Source organism: Drosophila mojavensis, unplaced genomic scaffold (assembly GCF_018153725.1).
Source record: "Drosophila mojavensis isolate 15081-1352.22 unplaced genomic scaffold, ASM1815372v1 contig_74, whole genome shotgun sequence".
Taxonomy (NCBI): Eukaryota; Metazoa; Arthropoda; class Insecta; order Diptera; family Drosophilidae; genus Drosophila; species Drosophila mojavensis.
The window spans coordinates 26,351,834-26,373,689 of record NW_025318899.1 but is presented as its reverse complement, the minus strand read 5'-3'; the positions used below and the strand labels follow the sequence as shown (position 1 = coordinate 26,373,689).

At 36.4% G+C, this 21,856-nt stretch overlaps 1 protein-coding gene and 1 long non-coding RNA gene across 5 annotated transcripts; one reads left to right on the top strand and one right to left on the bottom strand.

Annotated features, from left to right (window-relative positions):
• The first annotated feature begins 183 nt into the window (after window positions 1–183).
• LOC6583647 (gram-negative bacteria-binding protein 2) lies at window positions 184–19,911 on the top strand. Of its 4 annotated transcripts, XM_032731497.2 has the most exons (9): window positions 350–551; window positions 608–1,390; window positions 1,455–1,511; window positions 7,193–7,265; window positions 7,348–7,454; window positions 8,785–8,861; window positions 16,833–19,235; window positions 19,309–19,467; window positions 19,525–19,911. In XM_032731497.2, the coding sequence occupies exons 1-9, from the start codon at window positions 416–418 to the stop codon at window positions 19,726–19,728; spliced, it is 3,999 nt and encodes a 1,332-aa protein (XP_032587388.1). In that variant the 5' UTR covers window positions 350–415; the 3' UTR covers window positions 19,729–19,911. The 4 variants fall into 4 exon arrangements, with proteins under 4 accessions (XP_032587390.1, XP_032587388.1, XP_015018488.1 ...); XM_015163002.3 differs by lacking the exons at window positions 350–551; window positions 608–1,390; window positions 1,455–1,511 and adding an exon at window positions 6,866–6,957; XM_032731498.2 differs by lacking the exons at window positions 350–551; window positions 608–1,390; window positions 1,455–1,511; window positions 8,785–8,861 and adding an exon at window positions 6,866–6,957.
• Window positions 4,630–6,739, bottom strand: LOC26527169. The gene is made up of 3 exons (XR_004364356.2): window positions 6,582–6,739; window positions 5,545–6,168; window positions 4,630–4,898 (listed from the first exon to the last, which is right to left on the bottom strand). It is a non-coding gene; the product is annotated as an uncharacterized LOC26527169 (long non-coding RNA).
• Window positions 19,912–21,856: the final 1,945 nt, after the last annotated feature.

Below are 21,856 nucleotides of genomic sequence, written 5' to 3'. Positions count from 1 at the left end.
AGGGTTTGTGTATGTAACACGCAGAAAGAGGCGTGGCCAGCACCATATACATACATATATGTGCATATATTCCTCATCAGGTCTGGCTTACTAAGTCACTGTGTAAACTGTAGGTATGGTGTCAAAAAAAAATATATATAATCTTTAATAAATAATACCAATTATTAAAGAACCTCGATTACGTAAATTCAGCTATATCTATAAACCTATGTAGATCGCTATTAACTGACAACTGTTCGCATATTTTATCGAAACACAATCGTCCAGCAAAGCTTATTACTCTGCTAGTAGCGTGAGAGCTTTGACACGATCAAGTTTCCATTGAATGCAACACTAACAGGTTTGCAAGAGCTTTAACGCACAAATCGAGAATTAGTAGTACTAGCATTATTCATTTTTCAAGTACAAATGCGTCATGGCTCCTCAGTTTTTATTGAATTTCCAATTGGTCCTTCTGTTACTATTGATGGGCCAACAAAATATGGGATATAAAATGCCACACGTGAACATAGAAATATTCAATGAACGGGGCCTCAAGATCTCAATACCTGGTAAGTCAATGTGCTAGACACCAGTACCAATATTAATGATAATAAATAATCCAAAGATGAGGCACGCATGCAGCGTGTTTTTGTAATGCTGCAAGTGGATGACAGCTGTCCGGTGTTTATGGACTGCTTAACTCAAGCCACTAATGGCAGTTGGACCAGTGTACAACGCATTAGACTGCAAAACGATGATAAGTTACGAGTCTCGCTGTTCGTGCAGTACAATAATAATATTTACGAGAAGAGCGAGACACATGTGATACTCAACACACGCTTTCTGACCACACAACAAAGTAATACTGTCAATATCTGGCGATCCAAAGCTCCAGAGACCCTCGACAACAGCAACGAGAACAAATGCCAGCTATACCGAACATTAGACCGAAGACTGTTCAAAGATTGCAAGCCAACCAACAGCATTACGAGTAGAAATAGTGGTAGTCAAGTCACATGTCAGGGCGAGCTTATTTTTGAAGATGACTTTAGTGAAGGACAGCTGAATAGCAGCGTTTGGATGCATGACATCCGTCAGCGTATGTATTATGTGGAAGAAGAGTTAGTAGCATTCGATGATTCGCCGCGAATTTCCTACGTGCGTGAAGGACACCTACACATTGTGCCGATGGTGGCCAGCGAGGTGACAGAGGGAGTTTACAAGCTAGGTGATCGCTGTACGGCTGTTGATAACCGTCAGTTGGAGTGCAGTATTTCCAAAGGTAGTTTCTTTAAGATCAACCCACCTGTATATTCAGCTCAATTGCATACACGGGAGAGCTTCAGCTTTAAATATGGAAAAGTCGTGGTGCGTGCTAAGCTTCCAAAGGGTGATTGGCTTTTTCCATGTAAATAGTTTGCATTATGCTAAACACCTCGTTATATATTATAAACAATTTATCAATTTTACAGATATGATGTTACAGCCAGTCTCAACTTATGCAGAAACTCATTTTGCCAACCAGCTTCGTAAGTAAAAAATCGTTGTTTTATTAATTACACATTACTAAGCATTAGCTTTGTTGCATGCGTATTTTGCTGAAAATAAGCTTGAATTTAATTTGAACAAGGAAGAAAGCTCTAGTCGAGACTGCCCAACTACGAAATCCCCTGAACCCTTTTAAGAATTGATATTTCAATAATTATTTGCGCCTTTCTACTTAAACAAGAAACACACTTTTCTTGTCGATGGACTATCTCCATGAAACTTGTAGATCAAGATCATAACATTAAAATGTGTGTATGTGTCAAAGCATAAATTTCTAGTATTTGAAATACGCCTGTAACAAACAAGTGGGTGAGGGGGTGGATTATGGGTGGGGGTTAAATTTGGACAAAATTGAAATTATACATATATGTAAGTCTATATTCAAAGTTTGGAGACTATAGCTCTAAAGGTGTATGAGATATAATTAATTAACTAGTTATATCGGGAGTAGTTATCGATTTTGGGAGCAAAACTCGATATGCGCGGGATATACACGGACCTAGGAAAACAAATTTCAAGTCTCTACCTCTTATATCTTCTGAGATCGACACGTTCATTCATACGGACGGACGGACAGAAAAACGGACAGGGCTAAATCGACTCAGCTCGTCGTCCTGATCAAGAATATATATACTTTGTGGGGTCTATCACGTCTCCTTCTGCCTGTTACATACTTTTAACAAAACCATTATACCCTGATTTCCCATTTTCAATGGGTTCAGGGTATAAAAACAATTCAATTTGATCATTGGGTGGTTCGACTAGGTGATACCTGAACCTTGTCATTTTCAGACTACATATTATCTAGACAATTGTCGACTACGAGTTTTCATCTTTACAAAAGAGAACGCAAAAACAAATAAGAATGTCGTTACCGACTGCTGAATACTCATACGCAGCCTATTTTTTGATTTTCCAGGCTCCAGGTTCCAGGATTTAGGCTCTAAATTTTAAGCCAAATAATGTAAAAAATGTAGTTTTCCGCTCACTGGAGAAAATTGTAAAAAAAAAAAAAAAAAAAAAGCTGCAGTCGAGACTACTCGACTACGAAATCCCCTGAACCGCACACGCGCACACGCACACACACGAGACACACGCACACGCATTCACACAAATGCATACAGACACACACGCATACACGCCTAAACACGCATGGGCTGCAGTGCATAGTGGGCGAAACGGCTGATTTGGCGGCGATTAATTAATAGCTTCTGCAAAAATGGTGCTATTATTGTACGGATACTTTTGTTTTGTAGATAAATTAATTACACATCAGAATTAAATTGCAAATCAATACTTTGCTGCAGCAATGATATAGCCAAATGAATAGTATGTGAGGTGGAATCATTTTATTAATAATAATACTATTAATACTATTTAAATTGAATTAATTAGTCGCACTATCTAAATACAAAAGTCTTATAATAAAATAAATTTTTTTTAGGGATCGCTTATGCTCGAGGAAATGAATTTTTGCGCAGTTCTCAGCAAGATGATATATCGGGTCACCGCTTATATGGAGGCATCGTAATTTGGCAAAAAGGAGATGCCGTAGAAATATTAAAAAATCGACTTCATACAAAGCACTATGGTGATGATTTTCATAATTATACAATGATCTGGCAAAGAGACAAGCTAACACTTTTGGTCGACGATGAGATTTACGGAGAGATTTACGATGGCTTGCCATTTTTTAATGAGAAATGTTTCATAATTTTCGGCGTTACAGTTGGTGGATTTCTCAATTTCAATGACAGCATACTATTGACCGATGTAAAGCCGTACAAAAATAAACAACCGCGGGCTGCTCTTTCGTTTTGGGAAAATCGCGGTACTTGGGTATCTACATGGACAAATAGCAGTGCGATGATTGTAGATTATGTGCGTGTTTATGCAGATTAGACGACTTTAGCTACAAATAACCGGCTTTTGCCACTGAGTCTGACTACACAAACAAATGGGCAATATTATTTATTAGATGAATGATTTCTCTTATAGTAGGACTATCATTATGAAACTTTCAGAACCTGATAATTATGATCAAATGTAGATTCCAATTCATAAGTCTGTAGTACTTGTACTATTAGTACTTTCTTACAAATTGGGGGCGATGGCACGTGGTATCCAAAATCTATAAATTACACAATCTTCGTATTCATCAAATACATATACACAGTAATTCTGAAGTCTCCAGGTCTAAGGTTTTGAACGTAGGCAGAAAAAAATTTTAACAAAAATCGAAATTTTATAAAGTATGCATAAATAAATATACATTTAAAATCTGGCGACTCTAGCTCTAAAGATGTAGCAGATGTAAATTTATTATTGTTTTTCGCCTTCAGCAGGAGGCGTGGCAGACCCCATAAAGTAAATATATTCTTAATCAGGGCGACAAGCTGCGTCGAGTAAGTCAACTATCAAAATTCGAAGCTTCTAGCTTGCAAACCAAAGAAGCGAAGAATTTTTAAAATATTAGTTCCTTGAAGACTACATGGTATCTCGTTTTCGAGGCGAAATTTGTGAAATAAATGAGAGAAAGTATATCACATATCACTGCAAGTGTGTGTGTCTTCCCCGTCGCGAAATTATATTCTTTATGCGCATCAATACTTTCATACCCTTCCCACGAACTACCATCGAAACGCTTACATTTTGTTTGCATGAGAATGACAAACGCTTTTATGATTTAGGTATACCCTTCACTCAAAAGGAGAGAACTGAGATCGTCGCGAACAAATTTAAATTCTTGTGCGCTGCTGAGTTCGGTGATTTGCGAAACCATAGAGAGAGTAGGACAAATAGCGCATAGCTGCGCTTCATATAAGAATGGGACCATTTCGATTGAGCGCTTACAGCGCACTGAATTTGTCGTGCAATATTTTCAATGCTCGAACCTCTAGCGACCGACTCGAACAAATACGAAGTATAGTGGTCCACTAACTTAACATTTTTTGCTGTAGAAAAGTTTGTTCTACATGTTGAGTCTATGTGCTCTCTGGTTAGTGGTCATATGAAGGCGAACGGAACAAGGCATAAGTGTCGAGTTCCGATATTTGTATTCCGCGGAAAATTGTATATTTAAAACAAAGTCAATGCGAATATCCTGGCAGCTCTTAAGTAGCTCTTTACTATTTGTTTTAGGTATTTATTATTTATTTATGGATATTATACAGAGACAAATCCTCAAGTATCATACCCCAGCGAGCTGTGTTGACATCCAGAGTTGCTTTGATGAAGTACTGCTGCGTGTCATCTGGATATTTTAATGACGGAAGTTGAAAGACCAACACATCAGTTTTTGACCAGGTCTTCCGGAAACACCGTTTTCTTGGAAAGAGGAAAGGGTTAGCTAGAACAGTGTGCGTGTCCTGAGCATAAGGGAATAAACGAAAAATTGAATTAAAAGAATAATGAATTAAATTTTCTTTAATAAAATTTTAATAATAAAACCATAGCTCGCAAATGAGAGTTGATCGTTTTTTCTTATATGCTCTGCTTTGTAACATAACCGAAAATATTATGCACACACGATCTCGCTGTGAGCGGCTCTCTTTGTTTTGTTTTGAATCGGTTTTTGTCAAGCGCTTCGCATTGACTCATTCGTATGACGCTCTTAATGAGTGCCGCGTAAAGAGTAATACGATTTTCGCTAACACAAAGACTCTTAGCAAAAAATAGTTTGACTAAAAAACTCAAGAAAGGATCTTTGTCTTCGTGTGCATGTAAGTACATACATACATACAAAAAGAACGCAACAATCGCGGTTGATTACCCATACATACGCAAAAAACAATTTGTCTCCTTTAACTCAAGAAAACGATCAGTGTTTGACTTGAGCGAAAGGAAATCCGAAATTCTGTCTCGCTCAGAACGCGAGCGAGCTAAACCAGACGCGACAAAACAGTTTGTCTGAGTCTTTTTTATTCTGCGAGTGAAAGACACTTATTTGCAGACAATGAAAGAATGTCAACAGTTATTTGTGAGCTATGACTTAGACCTTAAATAATTACATACCCACTTTTAAATTTTCGTTGAGAAAATCCGAAATATCGAAATATGGGTGGTATATGATGACTTTTTGCCTTGACTGTCTGTATGTATATAGTACATACCAACATGCATACATAATTATACCACTAACCCTAGAACACTTAGACTGAACACGTAGTGTAAAGCTTTTTTTGGAGCATTGCGACCCCAGACAACTTCGTATTCATCGGCTCCCTTATTGTGAAATAAGAATTTTTCGAAGGGTTCAGGGGATTTCGTAATCGAGCAGTCTCGACTAGAGCTTTCTTACTTGTTAATTATGTTGTAGTACGGTGTATTTTAATTCGTTAACGCTCATGCTGTCGCAAAATTTTGTTTGAGAGAATACCCAGGTGAATTCATGTGTGATTTGTCAGAAAGAGGCAAAGTACTATCTTTTGCTTTGTGGCTTTTGTTGGAGTTTGCTCAAAATCAATGTTTTCTTTCTGTGCAGATCCACTTCGTGCACCTTTGTGTTTTTTTTCGATAGATTGTACGATACAAAATCACGAATCGATACTGGTATTCATGATTTTTAGTGTTGACAAATAGAGTTAAATTTATTTTTTGAAAGGCAGAATTCCCGCAGCCCGCCGTTTTCAAATTTTCCTGCATTGAGACACAATTAATCGCGGAAAAATGGAAAAATCGATTAATCAAATGATTTTTTTGAATGCGCTTAATTTATTTTTTATGAACTCCTTTTAGAAGCAACAATAGCAACAAGAACAGTAAAGAATATAAATGTTTATTTATTTAAAATTGAGTTATGAAATAGTAGTTGTGAAAGGTGCTCTGTTGTTAACCTGTTCCTTTTTTCAGTTAATGTGGCACCCGCCTTGGAAAAAAGACGTTCCGCTGGTATCGAAGTGCCTATTAAGAAACAATACCGACAAGCTATAACATTCCATGATCATTTTCCTGTTGTCCCCCTCAAGTTCAGAATGTTTATTCCCGATTTTTGGGAGCTTGATATTGTTAAATTTAAGTATTTTCATTATTATAGACAACTGAAAACTCACCTTTAGGGACGCGAACTCTTTCGTATGTTTGAGTTTTAAGTGCTGAAGCATATTGGTTGTATTTTTACAATACTTCAATTGTTTTTGGCACGATTGGCAATTTACATCCGTGTCATTAAATTTGGAAAAAAAATCTCCACACTTTACTAATTGTTAGTGCCCAACTTTAGCGCGCCAATGTTGCTTATAGCGATGCGATTTTTTGAGCAAATCATCGATTGTCTCGATTATTCAGAACCAATTTTGAGATACAATTAAATCGTGAATTGAAACAAAATAATCGATTATTGTGTATCAAATCATTTGATTCAAATGATTAATCGTGCCATCACTAGCCCTACTACGCATAGCTCTGTACAATTGTATATTTTTTTTTGTAAGAACGAAGAATTCAATAGAATATAGTATATAGACATATTGAAAAATAGGTTTATTAAATAAGTACAAAATACCGTATATAAATGTATATTATGTAAATTTGTTGGAGGCATTTTTTTTATTTTTGCTGTTGCGTTTATGACAGACTAACGCAATTTGCTAAAACCGATGAGAAAATAAACGTTTCTCTTGATTCCATGTCATTCAACAAAGTTATATTTTATATTCTATAGGAAAATACCTTCGGTTCCCAAGGAATATGGATATATTGGATATCGATGAAGCATTAAAAGATGATTCATACATGTATGTAGCAACATTTGTATTTGCATCTGGGGTTAGTTCAAATGATAAAAATACATTCGTTTGTTTTTCTTTAAAATTTTAGTTTTCTGGCCGATAAAACACACGATGATATATCAAATATTCTTCACCAATGGAAAACTAACAATCAACAACACTTGCAACAACATTTACAGCCGAGTAATGAAGAAGGTACGTACGTCTATCATAAATACATATATACATAAATATATATGTATGTACATACACACACATGTACATATTTGTGTATATTAGAATGCATATTAAACATAGATCACGTTAACATAAAAAACGATATTTGAATTATAGAATTCGTAGAAATGGTGCGAGTACGTTATTAATGGCTGTAGGCGAGCAGCTTTTTAACTAGTAGGTGTAATTGTATTTTTCTTATTTACATAATATTGCTCCCATTTGGAGGCATTAATTAATTAAATCAATTTGCAAATGAGCTCAAATTCACAAATATTCTCAATATTCCAGTAATGATATCGGAAAAGTGTCCACAGTTGAACACCAATGTCTAGGGTGACCATCCGTCCTGGAATTCCGGGACATGTCCTGCCTTTGGAGGTAATGTCCTGGTGTTCCGACCTGACACAAAATTGTCCCGGTTTTCTATTGTTTCGATAAAAAATAGTTATTTTGACAAAATGCAAACTTGATGAAATTTGTGTCGAGACAAGTCAAGAATTTTATTTAGAAAAGCAACGCAGATAAGGTAATACAGTTTTTTTTTTTTACAACAAACGTGCACTTGTGCTGTTAATCTGAAGTATTCAAAATAGCGCAAATTTCAAAAGGTTTTTTTTTCTTACTAAATACACAGTGGTCAGACGAAAGAAATAAGTTACTGGTGGAGAATGTTAAAAACATCCATATAGTTCAATTGAATTTTGTGGACATAAAAACATTAAATATTGATGAAAGAAATGTTATGTACATATGTTGGGAAAAATAGGAAGTGTGGAGAAGTATAAGTGAGGCAATCATGAATATAATAACTATTAAAAATAAGGATGTAAGCCATATATACATATACATATATATGTATATGGATGTTCTTGTGGAATTAGTCCTAAGACAATATAATTATGCTAAATATGAAGGAAGTAAAAGTTGAATGTATGTGTGAATCTGTGTGACAAATGATTTATTTCAAATGGTTTTTTTTTGAAGGGGGAGGGGTGGGGGGTTGGTAGTTGTGGACGGTCCCGGAATGGGCTCCGGCCCAGATGGTCACCCTAAATGTGCGACTTTGGCGAAATATCACGTGCTGATATGCCAGCGCTTCATATGTTGCATATTAACTCTGAGTTCAATGCTCTAGCTCTCAATACAGAAACATTTGTTATGACATGCACATCTCTTAGCCTGATTGACCAATTGGGACAACTCAGAAGTTTCTCCCACAGACACAGACACACTAGCCTAATTTTTATTTTTGTTGATGTATCAATTAAAACTAATTTATGTATTTATATATGTATTTGATATAAAGCATACAAGCATAATTCAAAAACATTCACGAGGCCCAAACGCAAATCACAGGCAGCAGAAAAAATGGAGACACAATTTGTAAGTGAACATTTATTTAAACAATTTAATTTTGTATTGATGTCATAAAAGGTGAGACTAGTTATCTTCACACTGTTTGTTTCTTGATGGCAAAATCGGAAAATCTGGAACTGTTAATATGTATTATGTTATATCATATTAATCCATAGTTTCCATGAAGAGGGGAAAAAATAAGATAGCAATAGTCGGAGGTAGCTGAATAGAAAATACACTGAAACTCGACTGATCTGCGCTTATAATAAATCTTGTATCTATGTATGATCGATTGCGAAATCCCCTGACCCATTCAGGGAACTGATATTTCACACACACATAGGCCCGCACGCATTGACACACATGGGCTGCAATGTGAGCTTACTACGGGAACTTAATTTGTTAATAGCTCGTTATTATAACATTGAAATTAATGTATTTGCCAAAGCACAAGTTTTTAGTATTTGCAATACGTTTTTACCAATTTAGGGGTATAAAATACGACATAAATAAAATACTTTTGCCGTTTGCCACGCCCCCTGTGGGCGGAGATATATCCGCCATAGCTCATTGGACTTGGGTGGTGAGCCCGAGTATATACATATACCAAATTTCAGGTCTCTCGCAGCAATAGTGCTTAAAATATAGCATAATTTGAAAACTCACTATATTTTCAGGTCCAATTTTCCACGCCCCTAGTGGGCGTAGACATTAATCTTTATAGAATCATAACATTAGCTCACGTGCCAAATTTTAATGTTCTAGCTTTACAACTTTAGTTTTATCCATAGCTTGTTGGTCTTGGATGGTCAACACAAATCTACATACCAAATTATAGCTAATATGATTTCTGGCATATCGGAAAATGTGTTTGTAGAAAAATTTTCATGACATAAACTGTACCAGATCCTTTTTATACCCTGAACCAGAGCTCGCAAATGAGAGTTGATCGTTTTTTCGTTTATGCTCTGCTCATAACCGAAAAAATTGTGCAGACCCGACTCGCTCTGAGCGACACTCTTTGTTTTCTTTAGAATCTGTTTCGGTCAGACGCAATGCAATGACTCATTCGTGTGACGCTCTCACATGAGTGTCGCACAAACAGTAATACGGGTTTCGCTCACAAAAGACTATCAGCAAAAAACAGTTTGACTAAAAAACTCAACAGAAATTGTCTTTGCCTTCGTGTGCATGTAAATACATGCATACATACATACAAAAAGAACGCAACAATCGCGCGTGATTACCCATACAAACGCAACTGACAGTTTGCTTCATTTAACTCAAGCAAACGATCAGTGTTTGACTTGAGGAAACGAAAACAGAAATAACTGTCTCCCTCAGAGCGCGAGCGAGCTACGCCAGACGCGACAAAAACAGTTTCTGTCTGAGTTTTTTTGATTGTGTCAGTGAAAGACACTTATTTGCAGACAACGAAAAAGTGTTAACAGTTATTTGCGAGCTATGCCCTGAACCCATTTACAATGGGAAAACAGGGTATAATGGTTTTGTTGAAATGTATGTAACAGGCAGAAGGAGGCGTGGCAGACCCCATAAAGTACATATATTCTTGATCAGGGCGACGAGCTGAGTCGATTTGGCCCTGTCCGTCCGTCTGTCCGTATGTATGATCGCGTCGATTTCAGATTGAAAATGTTCGCATTTACAGCGCGGATATCGAGTTTATCATTAAAAATCGATAACTCATCCCGATCTTTTTTTATCGATAAAAAACCTTATCGAAAACTAGTAATAAAATTATATCTCCAACTCCTTTATTGCAATTTATACAATTTCGGTTTTTGATAAAATTTACCACCACCCCTATATCCACCCCCTCACCCATAAGTTTGTAAAAAGCTTATTTCAAATACTAGAGACTTGTGCTTTGGCAAATACAAGCATATCCATGTTATAATTATAATCTGAAAGTTTCATAAATATCGTATGTCCACAAAAAAAGTTATTAAACAATTGAATTCTCATAGTAAGCGCACACTGCAGCCCATGCGTGCTTATGCGTGGGTGATTGTGTGTGTATGTGTTTGTGTGTGTATGTATGTATGTATGTGTGTATGCGTTTGTGAGTGTATGCGTGTGCGTGTGTGTGTGCGTGTGTGTGTGTGTGTGTGCGTGTGTGTGTGTGTGTGCGTGTTTCTTGTGTCAGCTGAAAGAAGCGAAAAATTATTGAAATAGCTATCACTCCAAAGGTTCAGGGGATCTCGTAGTCGAGCAGTCTCGACTATAGCTTTCTTACTTGTTAAAGCTAGAGTCGGTAAATTTTATATGATAATTCATATGTATTCTATAGAATTTTGATTTTTTTTCTAATTCATCCCCTATCCCCATATGCACCCCTTTTCCACACCTTTTGTAAATAGACGTATTTCAAATACTAGTGTGTTGTGCTTTCGCACATACACGCGCTTTAATGTTATAATCCGTTTCATGAAGAAAGTACATCCACAAGAAAAGTTATCAAACAATTAAGTTCCTATAGTAAGCCGACACTGCAGCCCATGCGTGTTTATGCGTGCATGCCTATATGTGTCTGTGAGTGTGTGTATGCGTGTGTGAATTTCTTGTGTAAGCAGACAGACGCAAAGAATTATTAAAATATCAGTTGATCGAAGGGTTCAGGGTAGTGATGTAAAAAATCATCGATGAATCAAGCGTTGATGTTTTATCACCAATTTTTACCGATGTTTTCCGATGTTTTCGCTAATACCGATGTTGAACGATGGATGCATCGATGTTTTGCAAAACATCATTATCTGCGAATGCAGTTAACCCCATTTGAAAGCAACCTTTTGTCTTTTTGGGAAGATATGAAAAGTACCTATCCTAATTTATTCGAAATTGCAATCAAATTTTTTCCGTTGATGGCATCTTCTGTTCCTTCTAAAATAATATGTAATTCTGTTTAATTTTAGTGAAATGTATAAAACTGCTATGAAAGTATATGATATACATATATCCTTTTAGAGAAATTAAAATTATGTTAAAAATTTTAAAGCAAGGCCAAAATACTGCTATGAAAGCTCATTTTTATACCCTGAACCCATTTTCAATGGGAAATCCATTTTGATTAAATGTATGTAACAGGCAGAAGGAGGCGTGGCGACACCACAAAGTATATAAGTTAACACACGCACACATACTCAACTGTTGGAAGCGCATGCTTTGACTGTTTTGCTTGCTGTAGAAAATTTCACTGGCGCGCGCATAATAATTCTCAAACGGTTCTGACTCTGACGTATTGGAGTGGCTGTTCCAGAGCGGAGAAAATCAGACATACCTGGCGTAGAAGTTAACCGTGATCGCGAAGGCAGTTCCTTCGGAGCGAGGCTTTGTCATTACACTTTCAGCTGAGTTGACCTATGCGATTGTTCCTAACGAATGCTCACACGAGCTAGCAAAAAGATTGTGATAATAAATGAATAAAGTGTCTTTGCATAATAACCCGTCCTACTATAATATATTATAAATTATTTATATATTCTTGAGCAGGGCGGTGAGCTGAGTTGATTTAGCCCTGTCCGTCCGTCCGTATGTATGAACGCGTCGGTCTCAGAAGATATAAGATTGAAATTTGTTTTCCTAGGTCCGTGTAGATCACGCGCATATCGAGTTTTTTCTCTATATATCGATAACTACTCCTTATATTTTATTATCGATTAAAAACCTTATCGAAAGTTAGTTATTTAATTATATCTCCTAACCCTTAGAGCTAGAGCTTGCAAATTTTAAATGTAGACTTACATGTATTTAATATAATTTCGATTTTTGTTGTAATTAACCCCCCACCCCTATATCCATCCCCTCACCCTCACCTTTGTAAAAGGCGTATTTCAAGTACTAGAGACTACATTTTCACCATATTTATTTATTTATTTATTTCTTAAAGCTATTGACAAAAACGAGAGTCAATTTTAATTTAAAAAAGCCTATACAAAGTACAGGATATAATTTCAATAGTAACACCAACCCGATGGGGGTATTTTATTTGCCAGTCCGGCCGGCTATGCCCCGTCTCACAGCCAAATATGGTCAGTGATACTATTGAAGCTATGAAAAGAAAGTGTTAGTAAGAAAACTTTAAAAATAAAATATTAAAATGTAGGTTATTAACTATATCTAACATAAGTTAAATAATTCTTAAAATAATAAAAAAAAAAATAATAATAATAATAATAATAATAAAATAAATAAATAATAAAAGGAGTTAAAAACAAGTAAGAACGTTGCAGTCGGTCGTTACCGACTGCGGAATACTCATTCACATCCCATCAACAATTTAGTAGTTAAGTTTCGCTCTCATACTGTAGAATATACAGGTTTTTCCGATTTGCCACGCCCAAACTGGGCGTAGACACCTCATTTTTGGTCAGTTTTTAGAAAGAGATAACGGTACCCTTACTGCAAAGTTTGAATGCTTAACCTCAAAAAATGTGAAAATTACAGGGTATTTTTCGATATGCCACGCCCCTAAAGAGGCGTAAAAATTATTTTTGGGGAATCGATAGAGGAGGCTACCAGTAACTCAACTATCCAAATTTAAAGCTTCTAGCTATTATACTTTAGGAGATATAAACTTTTGTGGTTTGCCACGCCCCCTGTGGGCGGACATATATCCGACAAAACTTTTTGGTCTTGGGTGATCAGTCCGAGTATATATACAAAATTTGAGGTCTCTGCCATCAGTAGTGTCCAAAATATAGGAGAATTTAAAAAAATCACTATATCTTCAGGTCCGATTTGCCACGCCCCCAATGGGCATAGACTTATAATTTTATCTTTAGACTTTATAGAGTCATACCATTAGCTGACGTGCAAAATTTCAGCATTCTAGGTTTACAACTTTAGGAGATACAGTTTTATCCGATTTGCCACGCCCCCAATGGGCGTAGATATATCCGCCATAGCTCGTGATCTTGGGTGGTCAACGCGGACCTACATACCAAATTTCAGCTTTTTAGCTCTTTAACTAACATGATTTCTGGTATATCGGAAAATGCATTTTCCGATTTGCCACGCCCCTAGAGGGCGGATCGGGAAAATTTTAACACTTTATAAATCGGAGATATACACGAGTATGTGTTCCAAATTTCAAGTCTCTAGCTTCAATAGCGCCGAAATAGATTGCGTTCATACGGACAGACGGACAGACGGACGGACGGACAGCAAGACGGACATTGCACAAAACCAATATACTGATTCACTTTCGTGAATGAGTATAAAAACAATAATGAAAAAAGAAAAAAAATAATAAAATAAGAAGAGATAAAGTATAGAAAAAGAATATGATTACGCTCTAAAAGTTTCATTAAGATTGTACGTCTAGAAATTAAATTATTCAACAAATAAATTATTATATTGTTGCCCACACTGCAGCGCAGCCCAAGCGCAGTCGCTGCTTACTGCGCAGTTAGCAGAGCGCGTTCTAATACGTGCGTGTGTATGTACATATGTGTGCCGAAAAGAAGTGCAGAGTGATTAGAATATCAGATTAGAGGGTTCAGGGTATCTCCTAGTCGAGCAGTCTCGACTAGAGTCTTACTTGTTATACCCTGAACCCATTTTCAATGGGAAATCAGGGTATAATGGTTTTGTTGAAATGTATGTAACAGGCAGAGGGAGGCGTGGCACACCCCACAAAAAATATATTTTTTTGATTAGGGAGACGAACTGAGTCGATTTAGACCTGTCCGTCCATCCTTCCGTCCTTATGAACGCCTAGATCTCAGAAGTTTAAGAGCTAGACACTAGAGAAATTTGGTATGCATACTAGTGGATTCCATACGCAGATACCACGCCCCCTTCGCCAATAATTTGTAAAAAACGTATTTCAAGTACTAGAGACTTTTGCTTTGGAATGTACACACATTCTATGATCACCCTCTGAAAATTGAATAAGGATAATCCTACTACAAGAGAAATTATTCAATTAATAATCTCTCATAATATTGCCCACACTCCAGCGCAGCTCAAGCGCAATCGCTGCTTACTGCGCAGTTAGCAGAGTGCGAATGATTAGAATGATTAGAATAGCAGCTTGAAGGGTTCAGAGTATCTCCTAGTCGAGCAGTCTCGACTGAAGCTTTCCTACTTGTTCTGCGTGTGAGTTTCTTGTGTAAGCAGAAAGACGTGAAAAATTATTGTGAAATATCAACTCTCCAATGGGTAGTCGAGCAGTCTCGACTAGAGGTTTCTTACTTGTTTTATAAAGCCAATGACATAAGTCGTCAGTGCTACTTTGCTTACTTCAAACTAGTTTTAATTTTATTTCAACTATACATTCTATCCTTTTTCAACTCTTAAAGACGTTAATTTAAAAATATTTATTAGACTAAATTATATATAATAATATAATAATTTTATTTTATATATACCAGGGACCGTAACGATTATAATTTTTATAGCAAAAAATTAAAAAATATTTATTATTTTTTGATAAATTAAAAAAAATTATATATAATTATTAAGATTGATTTTTTTGATAAAAATCAAAAATAATTATTACAGAACAATTTTTATATAAAAATCAAATCATAACTCTTATCTTTGATTTTTATAATAAAAATCAAAAATAAGAATTATGATTTGATTTTTATTATAAAAATTGAAAATAAAAATTGAATTGAAATATCTCTTGAACTAAAAGAGCTAGATCATATATTTTTATATATATATGATCTACGCATTAATACCTTTCATTTGATGTATAATACGTATGTAAATATGTACATATATATGTAGATATACATATGTATTTAATTATATGCTTGGGCGCTTGCATAGTGCACTCGCCCTGTGCACTTGCCAGCACCTAGTCAGCAGGTCAAGTGAGGGGGAGACACATACAAATATAGCATAATCACTGTACATATATATGTTTATGTGTATATAGATGTATTATTGTCACATTTCCCAAATTAATGATAAAGTCTATTGCAAGCAACATTCATAGTGAGGATCTAGCCAAAAGCTTAGAGAAGCGTGAGGAAATATTCACAACAAATGAAGTCATTCTCTCTTCAATTTATTTGGATCCCAGAAGTCGGCGGATTCTTCTGAAGAATCCTCTTCAGCTGGCGGCAACCAAAAATCATTTGGTAGGATTGATGCGCCAAATACTTGCCTTAAATAAAAAGGTGAGCCTAATAGATAGGACGATGGGCTTGAATTGATAATCCGCCATGCAAATAATTATAGAAAAATAATGAGTTATGTTATCACTGCAATATTTTGGTCACTTAAAGCCTAGTATATTTGCTCTCTCTAAAAAATATAATGGGTACCGTTACCACTCTCAGCACGCAGTAATAAGCGGTTAAAGTTTTTGCAATGCGTTGTCAAAATACTTTTGTCCTCCATTGTATGTATGTACATATATACAGTGATTATGCTATATTTGTATGTGTCTCCCCCTCACTTTACCTGCTGACTAGGTGCTGGCAAGTACACAGGGCGAGTGCACTGGACAAGCGCCCAAGCATATAATTAAATACATATGTATATCTACATATATATGCACATATTTACATACGTATTATACATCAAATTAAAGGTATTAATGCGTAGATCATATATATATAAAAATATATGATCTAGCTCTTTTAGTTCAAGAGATATTTCAATTCAATTTTTATTTTCAATTTTTATAATAAAAATCAAATCATAATTCTTATTTTTGATTTTTATTATAAAAATCAAAGATAAGAGTTATGATTTGATTTTTATATAAAAATTGTTCTGTAATAATTATTTTTTATTTTTATCATAAAAATCAATTTTAATAATTAAATATAATTTTTTAATAAAAAATTACAAATAAAAGTTTATCCTTTTTTTGAATTTGCCATAACAGAAATCCTTATGTGTGATTTCCTCTCTCTTCTTGGGAGTTCTTTTGACCCTCAATTTTTTTAAATGCGTAACTCTTATTTGCGGTCCCTGATATATACATTAACTAATCAGTTAAAATTCTTTATGTAGACACAAACTACAAATGTTACATCAGCAACAAATTTAGTATCCCCGATGCTGAGTCTGGAAATTGGAGGACTTGTGACAAATTTGCACAAATCTTTACTGCAGGACACGTCGCCACCATCGTCCATATGTACATCAATAAACAACGGCTGTATGAATAGTTCGCTTATCAGCTCAGCTGACTTTACGAATCTCAACTTTTTACAATCGATCCATAGTTTGGAAACAAATAATACGACTTCAACAAGAGATCACATGTCCACAATGACAACGCTATTGAATGACGTAGGCTACAATCTGAGCGATATGATTAGGGATCGCAAAGTTCTCGAATCACTTAGCATGTCCGGTGATGGCACACTAATTAAGGATTCACATATTGGCCAAATTGATGATATTTCATTAATGCCACCAAGCAAAACAGCATCCGGTTGCAGCACCATGGATAATAGCACTGACAGTGTCTCCACGCCAAATGAAATGCATTTACTGCAACAATCACACGTCCATAACCAGGGGCACGCTGAACCTCAGTTGTGTACAACGATGGTGTTGAGTGAGGAGTTGATTGGTGATACTACATTTAATCTGGTGGATAGTCTGACTTCACGTACAACAACAGAATCTCAAAGTGAAGGGGATGCAAACGTCTTGTTTAAACGACCAATCGCGGTGCTAAACGAAACACAGCTGCTTGCGGGGCGACAGGTGAACAGTACTTTTACCGAAGGGTGCCATACGCCCGAAGCAGCTCGTTGCGATACACCTGAAAATATTGAGACGAAATTGTCCTTAATTCAGATGCAATCTACGCCACTGACGACTTTAAACAGCCGTTGTCCATACAACTATAACAACAACAATAAAAATAATTATAATAATAACAACAATAAGGTGCCTATCTACACGCCGACACAGACAAGTCACGAAGAAATAGTAAACATATCTCCCATTGTGAGCAGTATAACGCCCCACAAAAGCTACAGCTGCCGACAAGAGTTAAATCATACCTATGAACCACCAACGGAAACATTAAAGAATCTTCAAATTAGAGGGGCGCCTGAGTGTTTTGATGGCCAAAAAGTTGTGCATGATACAATGCACTTGCTTGAACAGATTGAACAACCAGCCACAGATGCAACATACGACAAGTCTGATGAATATTTGCAGATGCAGTGCGTCCTAGATTTAGCCGAGGCAGAAGTAGAGCTGCTTGCTCATCAGGGTGATGAAGAGCAGTTTGAGCATATGCTCGCTGAGCTTGGCAGAGTAAATACACTCAATGCGGAGCAGATAAAAATGCAAAAGTCATTGGATAGTATTAAGCGTCGCTTTCAGAAAGATGAGCATCCTTCTCGATCTGAGCAGCAACCACAGGTGGATTTGGCGCATGACACGCCGCCTTCGTCGAAGTCGCATTTAATAAATAGTCTAAATCAAAGTATGAGCCAATCATCTAATAGTAGTGAACGTTTACTTAGCCGACGTAGTCGCCTCTATGACGATGTTAAGTTGACTGCAATGCACGACAATGTAGCCGGTACCGCCAGTTGCAATTCAACATCTTTTTTAGTTCATCGAAGGGAAGATGAGCCATCAAATACATCGGGGACATGCATACAACTATTTGAGACTGAAAAGCACACGGGGGACATGGAAACTGAACAAAACCAGACGACCATAGACTCTGAATCACTGAACTATAAGATGGCTGAGCGCCGCACTAGAGATCGAGAACGTTTTAAAACTATTAAAATAACTAGCGAAATGCACGCTACTGACGAGAAGCTGGGATACATTGTTGTACCCTGTATTGACGATGAAGATCCCCAGTCTCAGCCATTGAGTTCAGCTAAAATAGAAGATCGACCACAATCGCCACAAAATCGACTTTCGCGGCTTGATAAAAAATCTATTGGAAACATTAATGGTTCAGAAAACAATGCCGTTGTCGGCAAAAATTACTTGACCTACAAAAAACCAAGAGACAAAAATTTGTTGATGCAAAAACAGCCCCAAACGCAACCCCCGACGCTTGCATGTGGACAGAATGCGCGATCTCAGCCACGTTCGCTATCTCGACCACGTTACATTAGTGGCTTACAAAAGCTAGGTACTGTGAGCAAAGCAACATCTGCTGGCGGTGGTCTGAATGCTGTATCATCTTCATCATCAATTTCAAGGGCAACATCGAGAGAAACAGCTCCAAAACCTGGGGATGGAGTAAAAAGTCCGATGGGCATTAAGTCAAAGTCATTTCATAACTTGTCCTCGAACATTTGCAGCTCCATGGGTGCTGGTGGTGAGGTAGTGTCACCTCGACAGAGCTTAGGTGACGCCCTGAAAATACCCAGCAACCAAGCTAGCAAGCTGTCAAGTGTGTTTCGAGCAGCACAACAGAATGAGGTATGTAGTGCAAAAATAAAATACAAAAATTATTTATTATGAGATGAGAAGTACAATAAAATGTATTCATTAGGATGAAACTTCCGTATTTAAAGTGCCCAAGTTAGTTGGTGCCTTGCGTGCGCCGAGTAATACCGGAGGCCCAATCAAGCGAGTTGTGGGACTGGCTCGACCCTCTTCCGGCTATTATAGTTTGACTATGAGAGGAGTTGGTGATCCTGAAACACCTGAGGTACATTGAAACTTCAATAAATATGTAACTTAACTTATATTATATATTACGTCGCAGAGTCTCTCTTCTGCATCTTCTCGCGGCAGTCTGTATGATAAGGATGCAAAACAAGCTGATGCGTTTGAAGCAGTAGCACTAAGCGCAGGGCTGGGGCAAGTGACATCTGGTACAAGAGGCATTCCGAAGCCGTCAGCTCTTCGGCAACCTACACAAATAAAACGCAGTGGATTACCCCGGCCTTCTAATATTTTAAGGCGTTGACCCAAACGGAATCCTAGTTTGCAAAAAACCTGCTCGAGCAAAAATAAATCCAGTATAGAACTTTGTTTATATGAAGAAATTCTTATTATTTACCAGTTTTGATTCTCCTGTCGTACTGATAATTGCTTTATAAATTTTGCATTCATTAATTAGATTTCCATTTAGTTAAAATTATAAAATTAATTAATTATATTTTCCATTTAGATAAAATTATAAAAAAATAACGAGCACCGAAATTGTAAACACACTATGCCTTAAACGAGAAACGGAGTAAATAAACTCCATATTAATTATAGTACTGAAACGAAAAAAATGTATATTTTTCTAAAAAATGCAAACAGTTTAGATATACATATGTATATATTATCTGTTGTCATTTAAAGCTGAAAATAATAAAATCGAATATATATCTTATATATAAAATTCTCGTGTCACGGTGTTTGTTGCGGAAGTTTTGTGTACAGGTCGGCTAGGTCTGAGAATCGGCCAACATCTATTTTTCATGGCCCTAAGTTTAAAGGCTGAGCCACTATCCGTTTTTAGACTCATTCACGAAAGTGAAGTGAGTATATTGGTTTTGAGCAATGTACGTCTTGCTGTCCGTCCGTCTGTCCGTATGAACGCAATCTATTTCGGCGCTATTGAAGCTAGAGACAAATGAAATTTGGAACACATACTCGTGTATATCTCAGATTTATAAAATGTTAAAAATTTCGCGATCCGCCCACTAAGGGCGTGGCAAATCGGACAATGCATTTTCCGATATACCAGAAATCATGTTTGTTGAAGAGCCAGAAAGCTGAAATTTGGTATGTAGGTCCGCGTCGATCACCCTAGATCACGAGCTATGGCGGATATATCTCCGCCCATTGGGGGCGTAGCAAATCGGATAAAACTGTATCGTCTAAAGTTATAAACCTAGAATGCTAAAATTTTTGACGTAAGCTGATGTTTTTATTCTACAAAGATGGGTGAAAAAATTATATATCTACGCTTACTATAGGCGTGGCAAATTGGACCTAAAGATATAGTGATTTTTCGAATTCTTCTATATTTTAGGCCCTATTGATGATACAGATCTGATATTTGTTATATATATGCGGGTTGACCACCCATGTCCAACGAGCTATTATAGATATATGTCCGCCCATAGGGGGCATGGCAAACCGCAAAAGTTTATATCTCCTACAGTTTAAGAGCTAAAAGCTCTATCAAATTTAGATAGTTTAGTTACTGGTAGCCCCTTTATCGATGCCCCAAAATAATAAATAAAAAATATTTAAGCCTCTTTAGGGGCGTGGAATATCAAAAAATACCCTGTCATTTTCCCAGATTTTAGGCGTAATAATTCAAATTTTGCATTTAGGTTACCGGTTGCTCGTTCTAAGAACTGGCCAAAAATGAGGTCTACGGCCTCTAGGGGCGTGGCAATCGGCATTTATAGTGCCCATATTGCGGCATTTATATGCATCAGCCATCTCTTTATGTATTTGTACATATAAATAAGCTTAATAGATAGTCATAATACGGAATGAAACATTTTTATGAAATTTAAAAAATATAAAAGAAGCTAAAATAACAAAAATTTGCAATTTACAAAAACGAGTTTTCCACGGGATTTGAACTCGCACCCAAGTCAAATAGCATGTTTGTCAAAAGAGCTAAAATAAAGATCGCCTGCGCTTCTGCCTACAGCATCACCGCGTCGACTTGAACAACAATAGTTTAAACGAAATTGTTATGACGCCATTTAGCAAAGAAAAGCCAGTGTGGCGGCTGGAAATTCAAAAACAATGCAATGAAAAAAAATCAATCGCAACTGAGATTCTTAGAATATGCTAGAGCACGCATTTATGTGTACATACATACACACATTCAAATGAGCGCGTGTATAAGGCTGGAATGCTTGATGCTATGCGTGCAAACTTACATATATATACATATACAGTGACGAACTAAATTATTGGCACAGCAAGCTTTTTAAACTTTAAAGCAATTTTGTAATTGTTTTTTTTAACGTTTTTTTAGTGAAACAAAAAATTTACTAAATAGAATTGGGTATTTATTAAATTATACAGTAAAAATATTGCGAAAAACTTCAACGTACTATTTTTAAAAATTCAAGAAC